This window comes from Schistocerca nitens, unplaced genomic scaffold (genome assembly GCF_023898315.1).
Source record: "Schistocerca nitens isolate TAMUIC-IGC-003100 unplaced genomic scaffold, iqSchNite1.1 HiC_scaffold_515, whole genome shotgun sequence".
Classification (NCBI taxonomy): Eukaryota; Metazoa; Arthropoda; class Insecta; order Orthoptera; family Acrididae; genus Schistocerca; species Schistocerca nitens.
In genome coordinates, this window is record NW_026046048.1 from 95,875 (window position 1) to 111,364 (window position 15,490).

At 59.4% G+C, this 15,490-nt stretch overlaps 2 protein-coding genes across 2 annotated transcripts; both read left to right on the forward strand.

Annotated features, from left to right (window-relative positions):
* Positions 1–1,190: 1,190 nt before the first annotated feature.
* LOC126232441 (uncharacterized) lies at positions 1,191–1,970 on the forward strand. Its single transcript, XM_049942697.1, has one exon. It carries the CDS (start codon positions 1,191–1,193, stop codon positions 1,968–1,970), a length of 780 nt encoding a protein of 259 aa, XP_049798654.1.
* Positions 1,971–14,281: 12,311 nt separating this feature from the next.
* On the forward strand, positions 14,282–15,061 carry LOC126232443 (uncharacterized). The gene has a single exon (XM_049942699.1). The coding sequence runs from the start codon at positions 14,282–14,284 to the stop codon at positions 15,059–15,061; it is 780 nt and encodes a 259-aa protein (XP_049798656.1).
* The last annotated feature ends 429 nt before the right edge of the window (positions 15,062–15,490 follow it).

Genomic DNA, 15,490 nt, shown 5'->3' on the forward strand with positions numbered 1-15,490 from the left:
TCACTCGATGCTCTCTGTCCCCCTACCACCCGTCCTGAACATCATCTGAGTGTCCCAGTCTATATCGGGTAAATTGAAATCTCCACCTAAGACCCTAACATGCTGAGGAAAATGTATGTGAAATGTGTTTCCAAAATCCGTCTCTCCGTTGTTCTGCCACTAATGCTGCTGCGTCGGGAGGTCGGTCAAAGGAGCCAATTATTATTAAACCTAGCTCGGTTGTTGGGTGTAACCTCCACCCACAATATTTCACAGGAACCATCCACCTCTACTTCACTACAGGATCAAAACTACTACTCAAACAGCGACGAACACACCACCACCGGTTGCATGCAATCGAGCCTTTCTAAAACACCGTCTGTACCTTTGTGACAATTTCGGCAGAATTTATCCCTGGCGTCAGCCAGCTTTCTGTACCTTATCACGATTGCAGAGCTTCGGTGCTTTCTCTGTCAGCGCTTGCGGTTCCGGTACTGTACCAACGCAGCTTCGACAGTTGACAATTAACAAACGATACCGATTGCTGCTTGGTCCCCGCACCCGTTGAGGCTGCTGTTGCCCCCTTTCTGTACTTGCCCAAGGCCATCTAACCTAACAAAACCGCCCAGCCCACGCCACACAACCCCTGCTACCCGTGTAGCCGCTTGTTGCGTGTAGTGCTCTCCACCTAAGACTATAACATGCCTTCGACATTCGCAGTGTACAACACCTTAGGTTAGGGTTGGCGTCGCTTGGGTTAGGTTAGGTTACGTTAGGTGGACGTGGGTTAGGTTAAGGGTTAAAGTTAGGTTAGGCGTCAAAGTTAGGTTAAGCGTTCGGACGTGAGGCGTCAGGTGGCCGCACCTACCTTACGGCCGGACATCTTAGGTTAGGCTAAGGGCGCCGAGGTCACGTTACGTTCACCTTCGGGCGCCACACGTAGCTGTCACAGGTAGGTAGTAGTTCGGTCGGTCGGTCGTCGGCAAGCCGCAAAAAACTACAGACGACGTCGACAACAAGACCGAGCAGGAGGCAGATATATACCGAGCGCCAAAGAGACCGACCACACACACACACACACACACACACACACAAACAACAAACACCACCCACCGGCCAAAGGGGCACCAAAAAAACCCACAAAGCCGAGCACCACACGTCGCGACCAGAGGCAACCCGCAACCGCAACGGCGCTTTCCGCACCGGGCCGGATGCACGTACGACAACACCGCTACCCGTACACAAGGCCTCCCATTGCACACAGCCGCTCTGTGTTCAACATCATCAATGGCGCGCCCGCGGCTCGTCGCGGTCGCAGCCATGACGCCGCCGCCACTTTTGCACCAACACATTCACGCACCGCAAAACAGCTCGCCGACCCACCGACACAGCACAGCCGACAAACAAAAACAACCGCGGCGGCGGCAACAAAACAAAACAAACACCTCGCACCAAGCGTCCGACAGAAAACAAACGGACAGGCACACAGGCCTCTGCTAACGACCACGACACAGCGGCACGCTGCCCCTTTCCCGCCACTCTCGATTCACAGCGCACGCGACCCCGTCGTCGACGACGACACGCGACGGGCTCGCTTCCCGCAACCTACACCTTTCCGCCACTACGCACGGCTCCACCCGACGCCCGTCGCAACGGCACTACTGCACGCACTATCACCCCCGCCGCCGCCGCCGCCGCCGCCGCCTCCTCCTCTCTCCCCCTTCCCGTACACAACAACACAGCCAAAAACACACTCACGACCCAAACATAACAACATGGCACGTGCATCGGCGCACACCCCCAACCAGTCACCGTCGACACAACCACACGCAAGGCACGGAAAAACCGGCGTCCTTCCACGTTGCCATCAAAGCAGCACAAACAACCACACAGGAGGAACCACCAACAACTGCCGGCCGGCCGGCAACCACCAAACGCACATTCCCGCTCGCCACCACACACCTCTCGGCAGCCGTTTCGCAAAGACATGACATGACATGACGCGACATCATCGCATCACGGGCGACGCACGCACACCGACCCACTTTCCCGCCCGTCTCTCTCTCTCTTTTTCTTCCGACGCCTTCGGCCGAGCACACACGTACGTGGCACAACGCCCAACACAGTCACACACAGTCGACAGGCGCACGCCCAGGCACGCAACGACGCAGCGCAGCAAAGGCGCCCGCGACACATACCTCCTCTCCCGTCTCGCCGCCGACCGCCAGCCAGCCACTCGCAATGTGCACTGGCCAACCGGACACACGTCCACCGCGCCGCCTCCGACCACCCGCCAGGGGGCGCTCACGTCCGCGACAACAGCGCGGCCCGCCGCCGGGCGGGCCCAGCCCGGCCCAGGCGGCGCGCGCTGCTCTGCACTCGGCGCGCCGCGCCACACATCCTGCTGCAGACCGGGCTCGTCTCTCTGTACGCGTCTGCGTCTGCCCGCATCTCATCTTCCTGCGCATCAACACAAACGAGGCCACGTGAGCAAACCCCCGTCACAACGCCACATCACGCACTGCCTTGTCGACCGCCTAAATAAATGCACTCACCCACCAGCCATCCGCTTCGTCCTCTTCTTGCTTACTCGTTGTTCGTCGTTGTTGCTGCTGCACCAGCACCAGCACCAGCACCGGCGGCGGCGGCGGCGGCGGCGGCGGCGGCGGCGGCGGCGGCGGCGGCGGCAGCGGCAGCGGCAGCGCACACAGCCCCCAGCCGGCCGCATCCGAGGGGGCCCCGCCGCCAGCGTCGCCTCCTTGGGCACAGGTGCGGTGCTGTGGCCGCCCATCCAACCGCATTTGCTGGCCGTCCCAGCCGCCAGGCAGGCGTTCCCACTGCCGCGCACCGCCTCTGCTGCAGAAGACGAACAAACGAAACGTACAAACATACACGCACCCGAAGCGTGGCCACACACGGACGGGACCGACAGGCTCCAAGGCGACCAAACGATGGAAAAACAAACACAAAAACAAAAGACACGCGAGCGAGCGAGCAAGCACGCAGTCGCCTCGCCTCTGTCCTCCCGCCCCCGCCCTTCTCCCCACCACATGCCCACAAACACCACCGCCTGCCCGCATCTCCACATTCGCCCCCTCCATTTGTTCCCTTGCGTTCGTTCCTTCCTTCCTTCCATGTGTCTGCGTGCGCGGCGCCTCTCCAACATCCGCCGTCCGTCCGTCCCGTTTTCGCCGTACCACACGCCACCGTCGGCGCCGCCTCGCCTCCTCCCAGTCCACCACCGCCGCCGCCCCTGTCCGCCCCGCACACCACCATACACCGCTGCTTGTCCCGGCCGTTGCCACCAAAGGCGCCAGCCGCAAACCGCGCCAAACGCCGCAGCGCGCGTGCGTCCTTCCTTCTTGCTTGCTTCTCCGTGCCGACGCTGCCTCTATTCCCGCACCCATTCGGCCGACAAGCACTGGCGTCGACGACACAGCCGTTGGGCTCCGGCACTGCGCGTACCGGAGTTACACGCGCACCCCCCCTCGCGAACGCACGACTCATTCTCTTTGTTGTTTCTCCTCTTTCTTACGTCTTCGTTTCTTGTTTGTTTGTTTGTTTGTTTTTTTTTTTTTCCTCCCACCGCCGCATGTGACACAATGGCCTCCCTCCCCCTTTCGTTCGTTGTCGCCGCTTTGTTTCTCTTTCTCATTGGTGCACGTCCGACGCGCTCCATTTCCACCACACCACGGCCATCGGCCTCCTCAACGGGCAGGCGCAGTGTGCCATTCTCCGGCGCACAAGCACACCGCGCGGCTCGCTCTCCTCGCCCCCACGCCACGCCACGCCACGCAGCACAAATGATGCTGTCTCGCAACACGACACACGGTGCGCACACCCCCGACCACGCGGCTCTTAAAAGGCATGGCACCGGCGACATGCGCCGCCCCGGCCCGCATCCGTCGTCTCACGTTCACTGCCGGCCGCGTCTGAGGCTACAACCGCACCACAACAACGGTCCCCTCCCGGCAACACATTTGTTGCACAAACACAACCGCCGAGCGCAGCGCGAGCCACCCACACGCGCCCTCCCCGTCTTTAAAAGCCTCCGCGTCTCCTTTCTCCTTTCGCGCCCCTCCCATCTCCCGAATATGCCAGCAGCGGTGCCACTACCGCGAAACGGACACGCCTTCCGGGCCACATGCAAGGGCACGCCCACCACCAACTACTGCCATATTCGCGGACGCAGTTAGGCAACACGCAACGCACTCTCCACCTACTTTCTCTCTCTCGTCCATTCTCTTTAAAACACACGAACCAACCAACCACGGCTAACACACTTTTTCGCGACACCTTTGACTGCGTTATCTTGACCGTGACGGCAGCTATCGACCTTCCAATTCCCCACTAAACACACACACACCCCTACATACACACCCTTCGCTACACCGGACAACAACAGCGTACACAACAGGAGGGCACACGAAACGGCAGGCAAGGGCAACGCATTCTCATAGATTCCTCCTCCGAGCCATGTCGGCGAACGTTTCATCCGGGAAGGCAATGCAATTCAGCCGTCACCACGGCCGACACCTGCAGCCGCGCCGTAAACGCCTTTCAGTGCGGCTGCAATGCACGGGAACGTTCCGTTGCTATAGACAGCGCCTCTCCGTTTTTCCCTGCTTCGTTTTCCGGTGATTGCTTCTCCATTTTGTTTGTTTTATTACTTTCCGTTCCCCTCCTCCACCATTGTTTCCGTCCCCAACAGTTTTGCTCATTCCACACGTTCTGCCCAGACACGACACTCGACCGATCAAAGGTCAGCCTTTCGTCACCGTTCGCGGCGCCGACGGTGCCACAGTGCGACTGGTGTGAACACCGACACGTTGCCATGACGCCGGTGTACCGCGCCGATATTGACAGTTACTCAGAGCCGCCGGATCGGATCACATCACCGACACACCTGCCATTTCACACCGGGGGACACAGACCAACGAAACGCGTGTACGCCCATAACAACAAACAACGACCGTCGTCGTCTAGCCTCACGCTTACTGTACTCAACCGAACACACGTGCACCGTGAATGACGTGCGTGCGCACAACAGTCCAATCAATCATCAGTCAAACTGCAGAAACGGCTATCATCAAATCAAGGGCCAAATAGGTACACCACCGTGCGTGTCGCCTACCCCACCCGCCCGTACATTTCTTGGCGACTTCGTAATGGATGATAGTACGACACGTCCATTTAAAACGTCACCAACACACACACACCAACGCGCCGTACAGCAAAGGGAATAGTCGACGGCAACACAACATTTCACCCTCGCCATCATGTATGATGTGACAACAGACGGCCGTAACGGTGACATCCAACAATCAATCAATCGCGAGGACTTTCAATTGCAGTCACGTGACTAACCGGGCAGACGGAGACAAAGACATGAATCAGCGCCACAGACAGCACCAACACCTCCTATCGATCTATCTGTGTGTCGACAAACAACCACGCCAAGACTCGTGCACGCATTCCACGTCACACCGGCGGCAACCAAACCCTCGCGGCCGTACCCCAGTAACCACAACCACAACCACATTCGAGACCACACCACCACGGCACAGCAGCACCACCAGCTGCCTCGCAACCAACCAAACCGGGTAGCTATGCCGCCCCTCTCACTCACTCACTCACTCACTCACTCACACACACACAAACAATTCCGCTCTTCCCGCAAAGGCAATTTGGTGGCCCTGAAAAGGGCCGTTTTGCCGCTCTCGCAACGGAGGGAGCTTCCTTCCTTCCTTCCTTCCTTCCTTCCTTCCAAGAGCCGAAGTAACAACCTCCTCCTTACTTGGAGCTCGTGTACTTGGTCACCGCCTTCGTGCCCTCGCTCACGGCGTGCTTGGCCAGCTCGCCAGGCAGCAAGAGCCGCACAGCCGTCTGGATCTCGCGGGACGTGATGGTCGAGCGCTTGTTGTAGTGCGCCAGGCGAGACGCCTCGGCCGCAATGCGCTCGAAAATGTCGTTCACGAAGCTGTTCATGATGCTCATCGCCTTCGACGAGATGCCCGTGTCGGGGTGCACCTGCTTCAGCACCTTGTAGATGTAGATGGCATAGCTCTCCTTCCTCTTGCGCTTCTTCTTCTTGTCGCCCTTCGAAATGTTCTTCTGCGCCTTGCCGGCCTTCTTGGCGGCCTTCCCGCTAGTCTTGGGCGGCATCTCGAACGTACAACAACAGGCAGCAAGCGCTCCGCTCTAGTCAGCGTCTCCCCACACAGTGGCACCCGCCGCTACCGCAACACCGCACCTTTACCAGCTCGCCCTGTTGCGGCCGCCGACCAATGGGGCGCGCGCGCAACCGGCCGCCGCACCCGAGCCCATAAAGGGACCCCCACCCCGCCGCCGCCGGCACACGCACGCACTCCGCTGCTCGACTCGCTGCGGCTCGCACCGTTACGGTTACGTGTTTAGCGCTTACGCCACTAGCCAAACGCCATGTCCGGACGCGGAAAGGGAGGCAAAGTCAAGGGCAAGTCAAAGTCCCGCTCAAGCAGGGCTGGGCTCCAGTTCCCGGTCGGCAGAATCCACCGCCTCCTGCGCAAGGGAAACTACGCCGAGCGCGTCGGCGCCGGGGCGCCCGTCTACCTCGCCGCCGTCATGGAGTACCTCGCGGCTGAGGTGCTCGAGCTGGCCGGAAACGCGGCCCGCGACAACAAGAAGACGCGCATCATCCCGCGCCACCTGCAGCTCGCCATCCGCAACGACGAGGAGCTCAACAAGCTCTTGTCGGGCGTCACCATCGCACAGGGTGGTGTCCTGCCCAACATCCAGGCCGTCCTGCTGCCAAAGAAGACCGAGAAGAAGGCCTAAACAGGGACCGCGGCGCTGCGCTTGCGTGCTCCCTGCACGCAAACGCAAACGCGCCTTTGCCTTGCCGGCTCGCCTCACAACAATCGGCCCTTTTCAGGGCCACCACACAAACCTACGTCCAAAGCAAAGTTTCCGTCGTCCTCGCCGCACTTTACAACAACGTCCACAGCGCCGGCGCACGTCCGCCATCTTGTCCACAGCCCGTGTGGCCGAACACACACACATTTTTTCTGCACCCCTCCACGCACGCACAGTCGCGTTCCAAACAACGACAACGACATCAATACACCAATAATGTGATGTGATCATTGTTAATATGTTCATAATTAAAAGAGCGCGTAACGGCCCGACGACGGACGACACGCGGGCCGCCGCGCGCGCTCTCCAAACACACAGGCACAGGACAAACCAAACCAAACCAAACAGCTGATCCGATCGATGATCCGGCCCGCGCCACAAACAAACCACGCACACACCGGACTCAGCCGCGCCCTCCCGCATCCATCATCACACACGTCACGTCGAAACTCCAAACGGAACGCACGCACGCAAAGCAACAGAGGCGCACAACAACAACAACAACAACAACAAACACACACACACAGAGGCAGGCAGGCAACACAGACCCTTTCGCACTTTTCAATTTCCGAACAGTGTGGTGGCCCTGAAAAGGGCCGTTTTTCGTCTCTCCCACCAAGCACGGGCAACGGCACGGCCGCGGGAAGGCCACAGCACAGCACACCGGCTGCCTGCCTAACCGCCGAAACCGTACAGGGTGCGCCCCTGCCTCTTCAGGGCGTACACCACGTCCATGGCCGTCACAGTCTTGCGCTTGGCGTGCTCAGTGTACGTCACCGCGTCGCGGATCACGTTCTCCAGGAACACCTTCAGCACTCCGCGGGTCTCCTCGTAGATCAGACCAGAGATGCGCTTCACGCCGCCCCTGCGAGCCAGGCGGCGGATGGCGGGCTTCGTGATGCCCTGGATGTTGTCGCGCAACACCTTGCGGTGCCGCTTGGCGCCACCCTTGCCCAGCCCCTTTCCTCCCTTGCCGCGGCCTGTCATTCTTCCTCCTCCTCAAGCAACAAAAAAAGCACAAGCGGCAGCTCCTCACCCGGCGCTAGCGAGTCGGCTACGGTGCGCCGTGAGCGCGCGCCGCCCCCCTATATAGACTCTGGCCCGCCCTCCCCCCACCACGCGCACCGAGGGCATATAAGCGCAGCACGGGCCCGCGCGGGCCCGTTGTCAAGGCAGCACCGGACGCTTCGCTACCGCACGCACCGCTAACCGCTATGGCCCGCACAAAGCAAACGGCCCGCAAGTCCACCGGCGGAAAGGCGCCGCGCAAACAGCTCGCCACCAAGGCGGCGAGGAAGAGCGCGCCCGCCACCGGCGGCGTCAAGAAGCCCCACCGCTACAGGCCGGGCACCGTCGCCCTGCGAGAAATCAGGCGCTACCAGAAGAGCACAGAGCTGCTCATCCGCAAGCTGCCGTTCCAGCGCCTAGTGCGCGAGATCGCCCAGGACTTCAAGACCGACCTGCGCTTCCAGAGCTCCGCAGTCATGGCCCTGCAGGAGGCCAGCGAGGCCTACCTCGTCGGCCTCTTCGAAGACACCAACCTGTGCGCAATCCACGCCAAGCGCGTCACCATCATGCCCAAGGACATCCAGCTCGCGCGCCGCATCCGCGGCGAGCGCGCCTAAACCGCTTAGCCGCGGCACGGCACCGCACGCGCGCAACACAAAAAAAACGGCCCTTTTCAGGGCCACTAACATCTCTCCGTCGCGAGCAAAACTTTTGTCGGTCTTGCCGCCCAGCCTCTCTCTCTAGCCCCGTTAAAACAACCACCACAATTCCCCACCCTCCCTCCCGTACACAGCCGCTCTCGCCAACAATCACAATCGACGTCATCCCACCCCACCCCTTCAAATACACACAAACAAACAGCCGGACGACGTCACCACGGGTGGCTGGCCGCCGCCGTCTCCGAGGCGCCACCGCGCCTTCCCAATTCCCGCCGGCCACTTCCACGTCTCAACGTCCCCGTCCCCCTTTCACACAGAGAGGACACACACATAACAAACAAGACGCGCCATCCGCAAAGCAAGCAAACAAACAGAGTCTCCAGAAACATGAGAAACCAACCGTCGGCCGCCGCACAAAATACAAAACACAAAACAAAACGGCCACAACCGCTCCGCTACCGCGCGCCGCCGCCTACCGCCACCGGCCCCACAATCCAACCACCACGGCACGCACACAGTACCCACAAGGGTCATACAGAAACGCCACACAAACACCAACCAACCCACACACACACACACACACACACACACACACACCCGGCGCATGCACGCACGGCCACCCAAACAAGACAACACAACGCGCCAAGCACGACAATCAACGCCTTCCCGACGTCCTCTGATGGCCCTGAGAAGGGCCGTTTTGGGCCGCGCGCAGCCGTGCCATCGCGCGCCACTAGACGACGCGGGGGAGGGGGGTGGGGGACGACGGGGTCAAGCGCCAGCCCTTCCCTTCCTTCCCCTTTCCTTTCTTTACTTTAACTTCACTTCTTCTTCTTGGGCGAAGCCTTCGCCTTAGACGGCGTCGTCGCCTTCTTCGGGCGCGGCGCCTTCGGCTTCTTCGTCGGAACCTTCGCGGCCTTCTTCGCCTTCGACGGCGACTTGGCCTTGGCCGGCTTGGCCGCAGCCGCCTTCTTCGCACCCGCGGGAGCCGCCGACGCCGCAGACGCCTTCTTGGCGGCGCCCGCCTTCCGACCGGCCGCCTTCACGCCACCAGCCTTCTTTGCGCCGGCCGCACGGGCGCCCTTCTTCTCCTTGCTGGCCGGAGCGGCGCGCTTCTTCTTCGCACCGCCGGCACGGGCCTTGCCGCCCTCGGCCGCCCCGCCGCCGGCGCCGGCAAGCTTGAAAGAGCCGGACGCGCCCTTCCCCTTCGTCTGCACCAGCTCGCCAGCCACGACGGCCGACTTGAGGTACTTCTTGATAAAGGGCGCCAGCTTCTCCGCGTCCAGCTTGTAGTGCGCGGCAATGTACTTCTTGATCGCCTGCAGCGACGAGCCGCCGCGCTCCTTCAGACTCTTGATGGCGGCCGTCACCATCTCAGAGGTGCGCGGGTGCGCAGGCTTGGCGCGCGGCTTCTTCGCAGACGCCGCAGACTTGGCCTTCTTCGTCGTGCCGGTGGCGGCGGGTGCCGCAGCAGTCTCGTTCGTAGCCGCCTGATCTGCCATTATTTCGACGACGCGCGTACACACACGAGAGCGAGAGCGAGAGCGGCAGGCGGCAAGCACGGCGGCAGAGAATAGCCGCCGCGCCGCCAGGCCCAGCCAGTGTCGCGGGCGGGCGCGGACGGCCGAGAGAGCGGCCGCCACTCTGCGCGCCGCCGCGCCGCGCCTCCCGCGCTTGCTACCGCCCAACGTCCGACAGCCTGTGCGGACCAGCCCCAAACCTGCGCCGCAACCACCCGCGCCGTTCAAACCACCGAGGATGGGGCTACACACGGCCACACCACAGTCGCCAACCAGTCGCCACGGCAGCGCCGCAAACCACGGCCAAACTGCAGCTACCGCGCGCTACAGCCTGGCTCGGCCCGCCGAGAATCGCCGCCCCCGCCCACATGCCGCCCCCACAGCCCCAGCCGACGACCCGCCACAATGGCCAAACCTTCGGCAAAAGTGCCACACCGTCGCCGCGCCAGCCCGGCCAGCGCGGCCGCCGCCACAGCCACACAAGCGGAGGCGTGCGGCGATGCCGGCCGTGCAAACGCACCTCCGCCGCCCCATCGCCCTCCCACCGTTTCCCGATCGGCCCGCAGCCGTCGGGCCACCTCGCCCGCCAACATTCGCGCCCCTTTCTCACAAAATTGCCCGCCGCAAACAAAACGGGCGCCGCCTGCGCAACATCGGCACCGGCCAACCGAGCGCCGCCGCCCCTCGCCGCTTACGCGAGGGGGGCTGACCGCCGTCCGCAACTACAGACACACCGAATCTGCCTCCAAGCACACACGACAGCCGACCTCCTACATTTATACGCCGCAAGCCACCCAACGGTGTGTGGCGGAGGGCACTTTTTACGTTACGTGCCACTGTCGTCATTGCCTCCCTTTGCCGTTCCAGTCGCGTATGGTTCGCGGGAACAACGACTGTCTGAAAGCCTCCGTGCGCGCTCGAATCTCTCTACTTTTACTACATTCGGGATCTCCTCGGGAGGTATATACGTACGGGGAAGCAATATATTCGATACCTCATCCGGAAACGCACCCTCTCGAAAACCTGGCGAGCAAGCTACACCGCGATGCAGAGAGCGCCTCCCTTGCAGAGTCTGCCACTTAACTATCACGGTTACCACATAACCCTGTGACGAAACGTTGGACCTTTCTCTATCTCCTCCGTCAACCCGACCTGCTACGCATCCCACACTGGTGGGCAACACTCACGTATGGGTCGGTCGAACGCGTGTTTTTGTAAGCCACCTCCTTTGTTGATGGACTACATTTTTGCTAAGCATTCTCCCAGTGCATCTCAACCTGGTACCCGCCTTACCAACAATTACTTTTATCTGATCATCATTCCACTTCCAAATCATTCCGCACGCATACTCCCAGATACATATTTTACAGACGTCACAGCTACCAGTGTTTGTCCCGCTATCATATAATCAATCATACAATAAACGATCCTTCTTTCTGTATATTCGCAATACATCACATTTGTCTATGTTAAGGGGACAGTTGCCACTCCCTGCACCGGGTGCCTATCCGCTGCCGATCGTCCTGCAACCTCTCTGTATACTACATACAGCACATCATCCGCGAAACGACGCATGGAACGTCCGGCACTATCTACTAGCTCATTTATATGATATGAATTGTGAAAAGCAATGGTCCCATAACACTCCCCCGTGGCACGCCAGGGGTTACTTTAACGTCTGTAGACGTCTGTCTCTCCATTGATAACAACATGCTGTGTTCCGTCTGCTAACATCTCGTCAATCCAGCCACACAGTTGGTCTGATATTCTGTAGACTCTTACGTCGTTTATCAGGCGACGGTGCGGAGCTGTATCGAACGCCTTCCGGACGTCAACGACAATGGCATCCACCTGGGAGCCTGTATCTCATATTTTCTGGGTCTCATGCGCAAATAAAGCGAGCTGGGGGTCTCACACACGATCGCTGTTTCCGGAATCCAACATGGATTCCTACATAGTAGACTCTGGAGTTTCCACAAACGACATGATACTCGAGCAAACAACATGTTCTACAACACATCGACGTCAGAGATATGGGTCTATGGTTTTTGCGCATCTGCTCGACGACTGGGACTACCTGTGCTCTTTTCCAATCATTTGGAACCCTCCCTTCCTCTCCAGAGACTTGCGGTACACGGCTGTTAGAAGGGGGGCAGGTTGTTTCGCGTACCCTGTGTAGGAATCGCGAATTGGTAATCCCGTCGGGTCCGGCGGACTTTCCCATTCCTCCTTGGACACTTATTTCGATGTCAGCCGGTTTCTCGTTCGTGCGAGCATTTAGAGACGGAACTGCAGTGCGGTCCGTCCTCTGTGAAACAGCTTTGGAAACAGGTGTTTAGGTATTTCACAGCTTTACGCGTGTCATCCTCTGTTTCAATGCCATCACCATGCCGGAGTGTCTGGATATGCTGTTTCGAGCCACTTACTGATTCAACGCAAGACCGGAACGTCCTAGCATTTTCTGTCAACGTCGGTACATAGGGTTTGTTCTACTTTCGAATTCACTGAACGCTTCACGCATAGCCCTCCTTACGCTCACACTTTGGACATCGTTTAGCTTCTGTTTGTCTCGGAGGTTTTGGCTGCGTTTAAACTTTGGGTGAAGCTCTCTTTGCTTTCGCAACAGTTTCCTAACGTTGTTGTTGTAGTATACCACGGTGGGTTTTTTTTCCCATCCCTCACAGTTCGACACTCGGCACGTACCTGTCTAAAAACGCATTTTTACCATTGCCTTGCACTTTCTCCATGAACACTCAACATTGTCAGTGTCGGAACAGGCATTTGCCTTTTCATCTGTCGGGTCGTCTGCAAATCTGCCTTCTATTACTCTTGCTAGCCAAAACAGATAGATACACCGTCCTCCCTGCAACGGCCTTATGATCACTGCGTCCCTGTTCTGCACATACAGAGTCGAAACACGTTCGGGTCTGTTTGTCATCCGTAGGTCCACGATGTTATCTCCACGAGTCGGTTCTCTGTTCATTTTGCTCGAGGTGATTTTCGGACAGTGCACTCAGTATAATGTCACTCGATGCTCTCTGTCCCCCTACCACCCGTCCTGAACATCATCTGAGTGTCCCAGTCTATATCGGGTAAATTGAAATCTCCACCTAAGACCCTAACATGCTGAGGAAAATGTATGTGAAATGTGTTTCCAAAATCCGTCTCTCCGTTGTTCTGCCACTAATGCTGCTGCGTCGGGAGGTCGGTCAAAGGAGCCAATTATTATTAAACCTAGCTCGGTTGTTGGGTGTAACCTCCACCCACAATATTTCACAGGAACCATCCACCTCTACTTCACTACAGGATCAAAACTACTACTCAAACAGCGACGAACACACCACCACCGGTTGCATGCAATCGAGCCTTTCTAAAACACCGTCTGTACCTTTGTGACAATTTCGGCAGAATTTATCCCTGGCGTCAGCCAGCTTTCCAGCTTTCTGTACCTTATCACGATTGCAGAGCTTCGGTGCTTTCTCTGTCAGCGCTTGCGGTTCCGGTACTGTACCAACGCAGCTTCGACAGTTGACAATTAACAAACGATACCGATTGCTGCTTGGTCCCCGCACCCGTTGAGGCTGCTGTTGCCCCCTTTCTGTACTTGCCCAAGGCCATCTAACCTAACAAAACCGCCCAGCCCACGCCACACAACCCCTGCTACCCGTGTAGCCGCTTGTTGCGTGTAGTGCTCTCCACCTAAGACTATAACATGCCTTCGACATTCGCAGTGTACAACACCTTAGGTTAGGGTTGGCGTCGCTTGGGTTAGGTTAGGTTACGTTAGGTGGACGTGGGTTAGGTTAAGGGTTAAAGTTAGGTTAGGCGTCAAAGTTAGGTTAAGCGTTCGGACGTGAGGCGTCAGGTGGCCGCACCTACCTTACGGCCGGACATCTTAGGTTAGGCTAAGGGCGCCGAGGTCACGTTACGTTCACCTTCGGGCGCCACACGTAGCTGTCACAGGTAGGTAGTAGTTCGGTCGGTCGGTCGTCGGCAAGCCGCAAAAAACTACAGACGACGTCGACAACAAGACCGAGCAGGAGGCAGATATATACCGAGCGCCAAAGAGACCGACCACACACACACACACACACACACACACAAAACAACAAACACCACCCACCGGCCAAAGGGGCACCAAAAAAACCCACAAAGCCGAGCACCACACGTCGCGACCAGAGGCAACCCGCAACCGCAACGGCGCTTTCCGCACCGGGCCGGATGCACGTACGACAACACCGCTACCCGTACACAAGGCCTCCCATTGCACACAGCCGCTCTGTGTTCAACATCATCAATGGCGCGCCCGCGGCTCGTCGCGGTCGCAGCCATGACGCCGCCGCCACTTTTGCACCAACACATTCACGCACCGCAAAACAGCTCGCCGACCCACCGACACAGCACAGCCGACAAACAAAAACAACCGCGGCGGCGGCAACAAAACAAAACAAACACCTCGCACCAAGCGTCCGACAGAAAACAAACGGACAGGCACACAGGCCTCTGCTAACGACCACGACACAGCGGCACGCTGCCCCTTTCCCGCCACTCTCGATTCACAGCGCACGCGACCCCGTCGTCGACGACGACACGCGACGGGCTCGCTTCCCGCAACCTACACCTTTCCGCCACTACGCACGGCTCCACCCGACGCCCGTCGCAACGGCACTACTGCACGCACTATCACCCCCGCCGCCGCCGCCGCCGCCGCCGCCTCCTCCTCTCTCCCCCTTCCCGTACACAACAACACAGCCAAAAACACACTCACGACCCAAACATAACAACATGGCACGTGCATCGGCGCACACCCCCAACCAGTCACCGTCGACACAACCACACGCAAGGCACGGAAAAACCGGCGTCCTTCCACGTTGCCATCAAAGCAGCACAAACAACCACACAGGAGGAACCACCAACAACTGCCGGCCGGCCGGCAACCACCAAACGCACATTCCCGCTCGCCACCACACACCTCTCGGCAGCCGTTTCGCAAAGACATGACATGACATGACGCGACATCATCGCATCACGGGCGACGCACGCACACCGACCCACTTTCCCGCCCGTCTCTCTCTCTCTTTTTCTTCCGACGCCTTCGGCCGAGCACACACGTACGTGGCACAACGCCCAACACAGTCACACACAGTCGACAGGCGCACGCCCAGGCACGCAACGACGCAGCGCAGCAAAGGCGCCCGCGACACATACCTCCTCTCCCGTCTCGCCGCCGACCGCCAGCCAGCCACTCGCAATGTGCACTGGCCAACCGGACACACGTCCACCGCGCCGCCTCCGACCACCCGCCAGGGGGCGCTCACGTCCGCGACAACAGCGCGGCCCGCCGCCGGGCGGGCCCAGCCCGGCCCAGGCGGCGCGCGCTGCTCTGCACTCGGCGCGCCGCGCCACACATCCTGCTGCAGACCGGGCTCG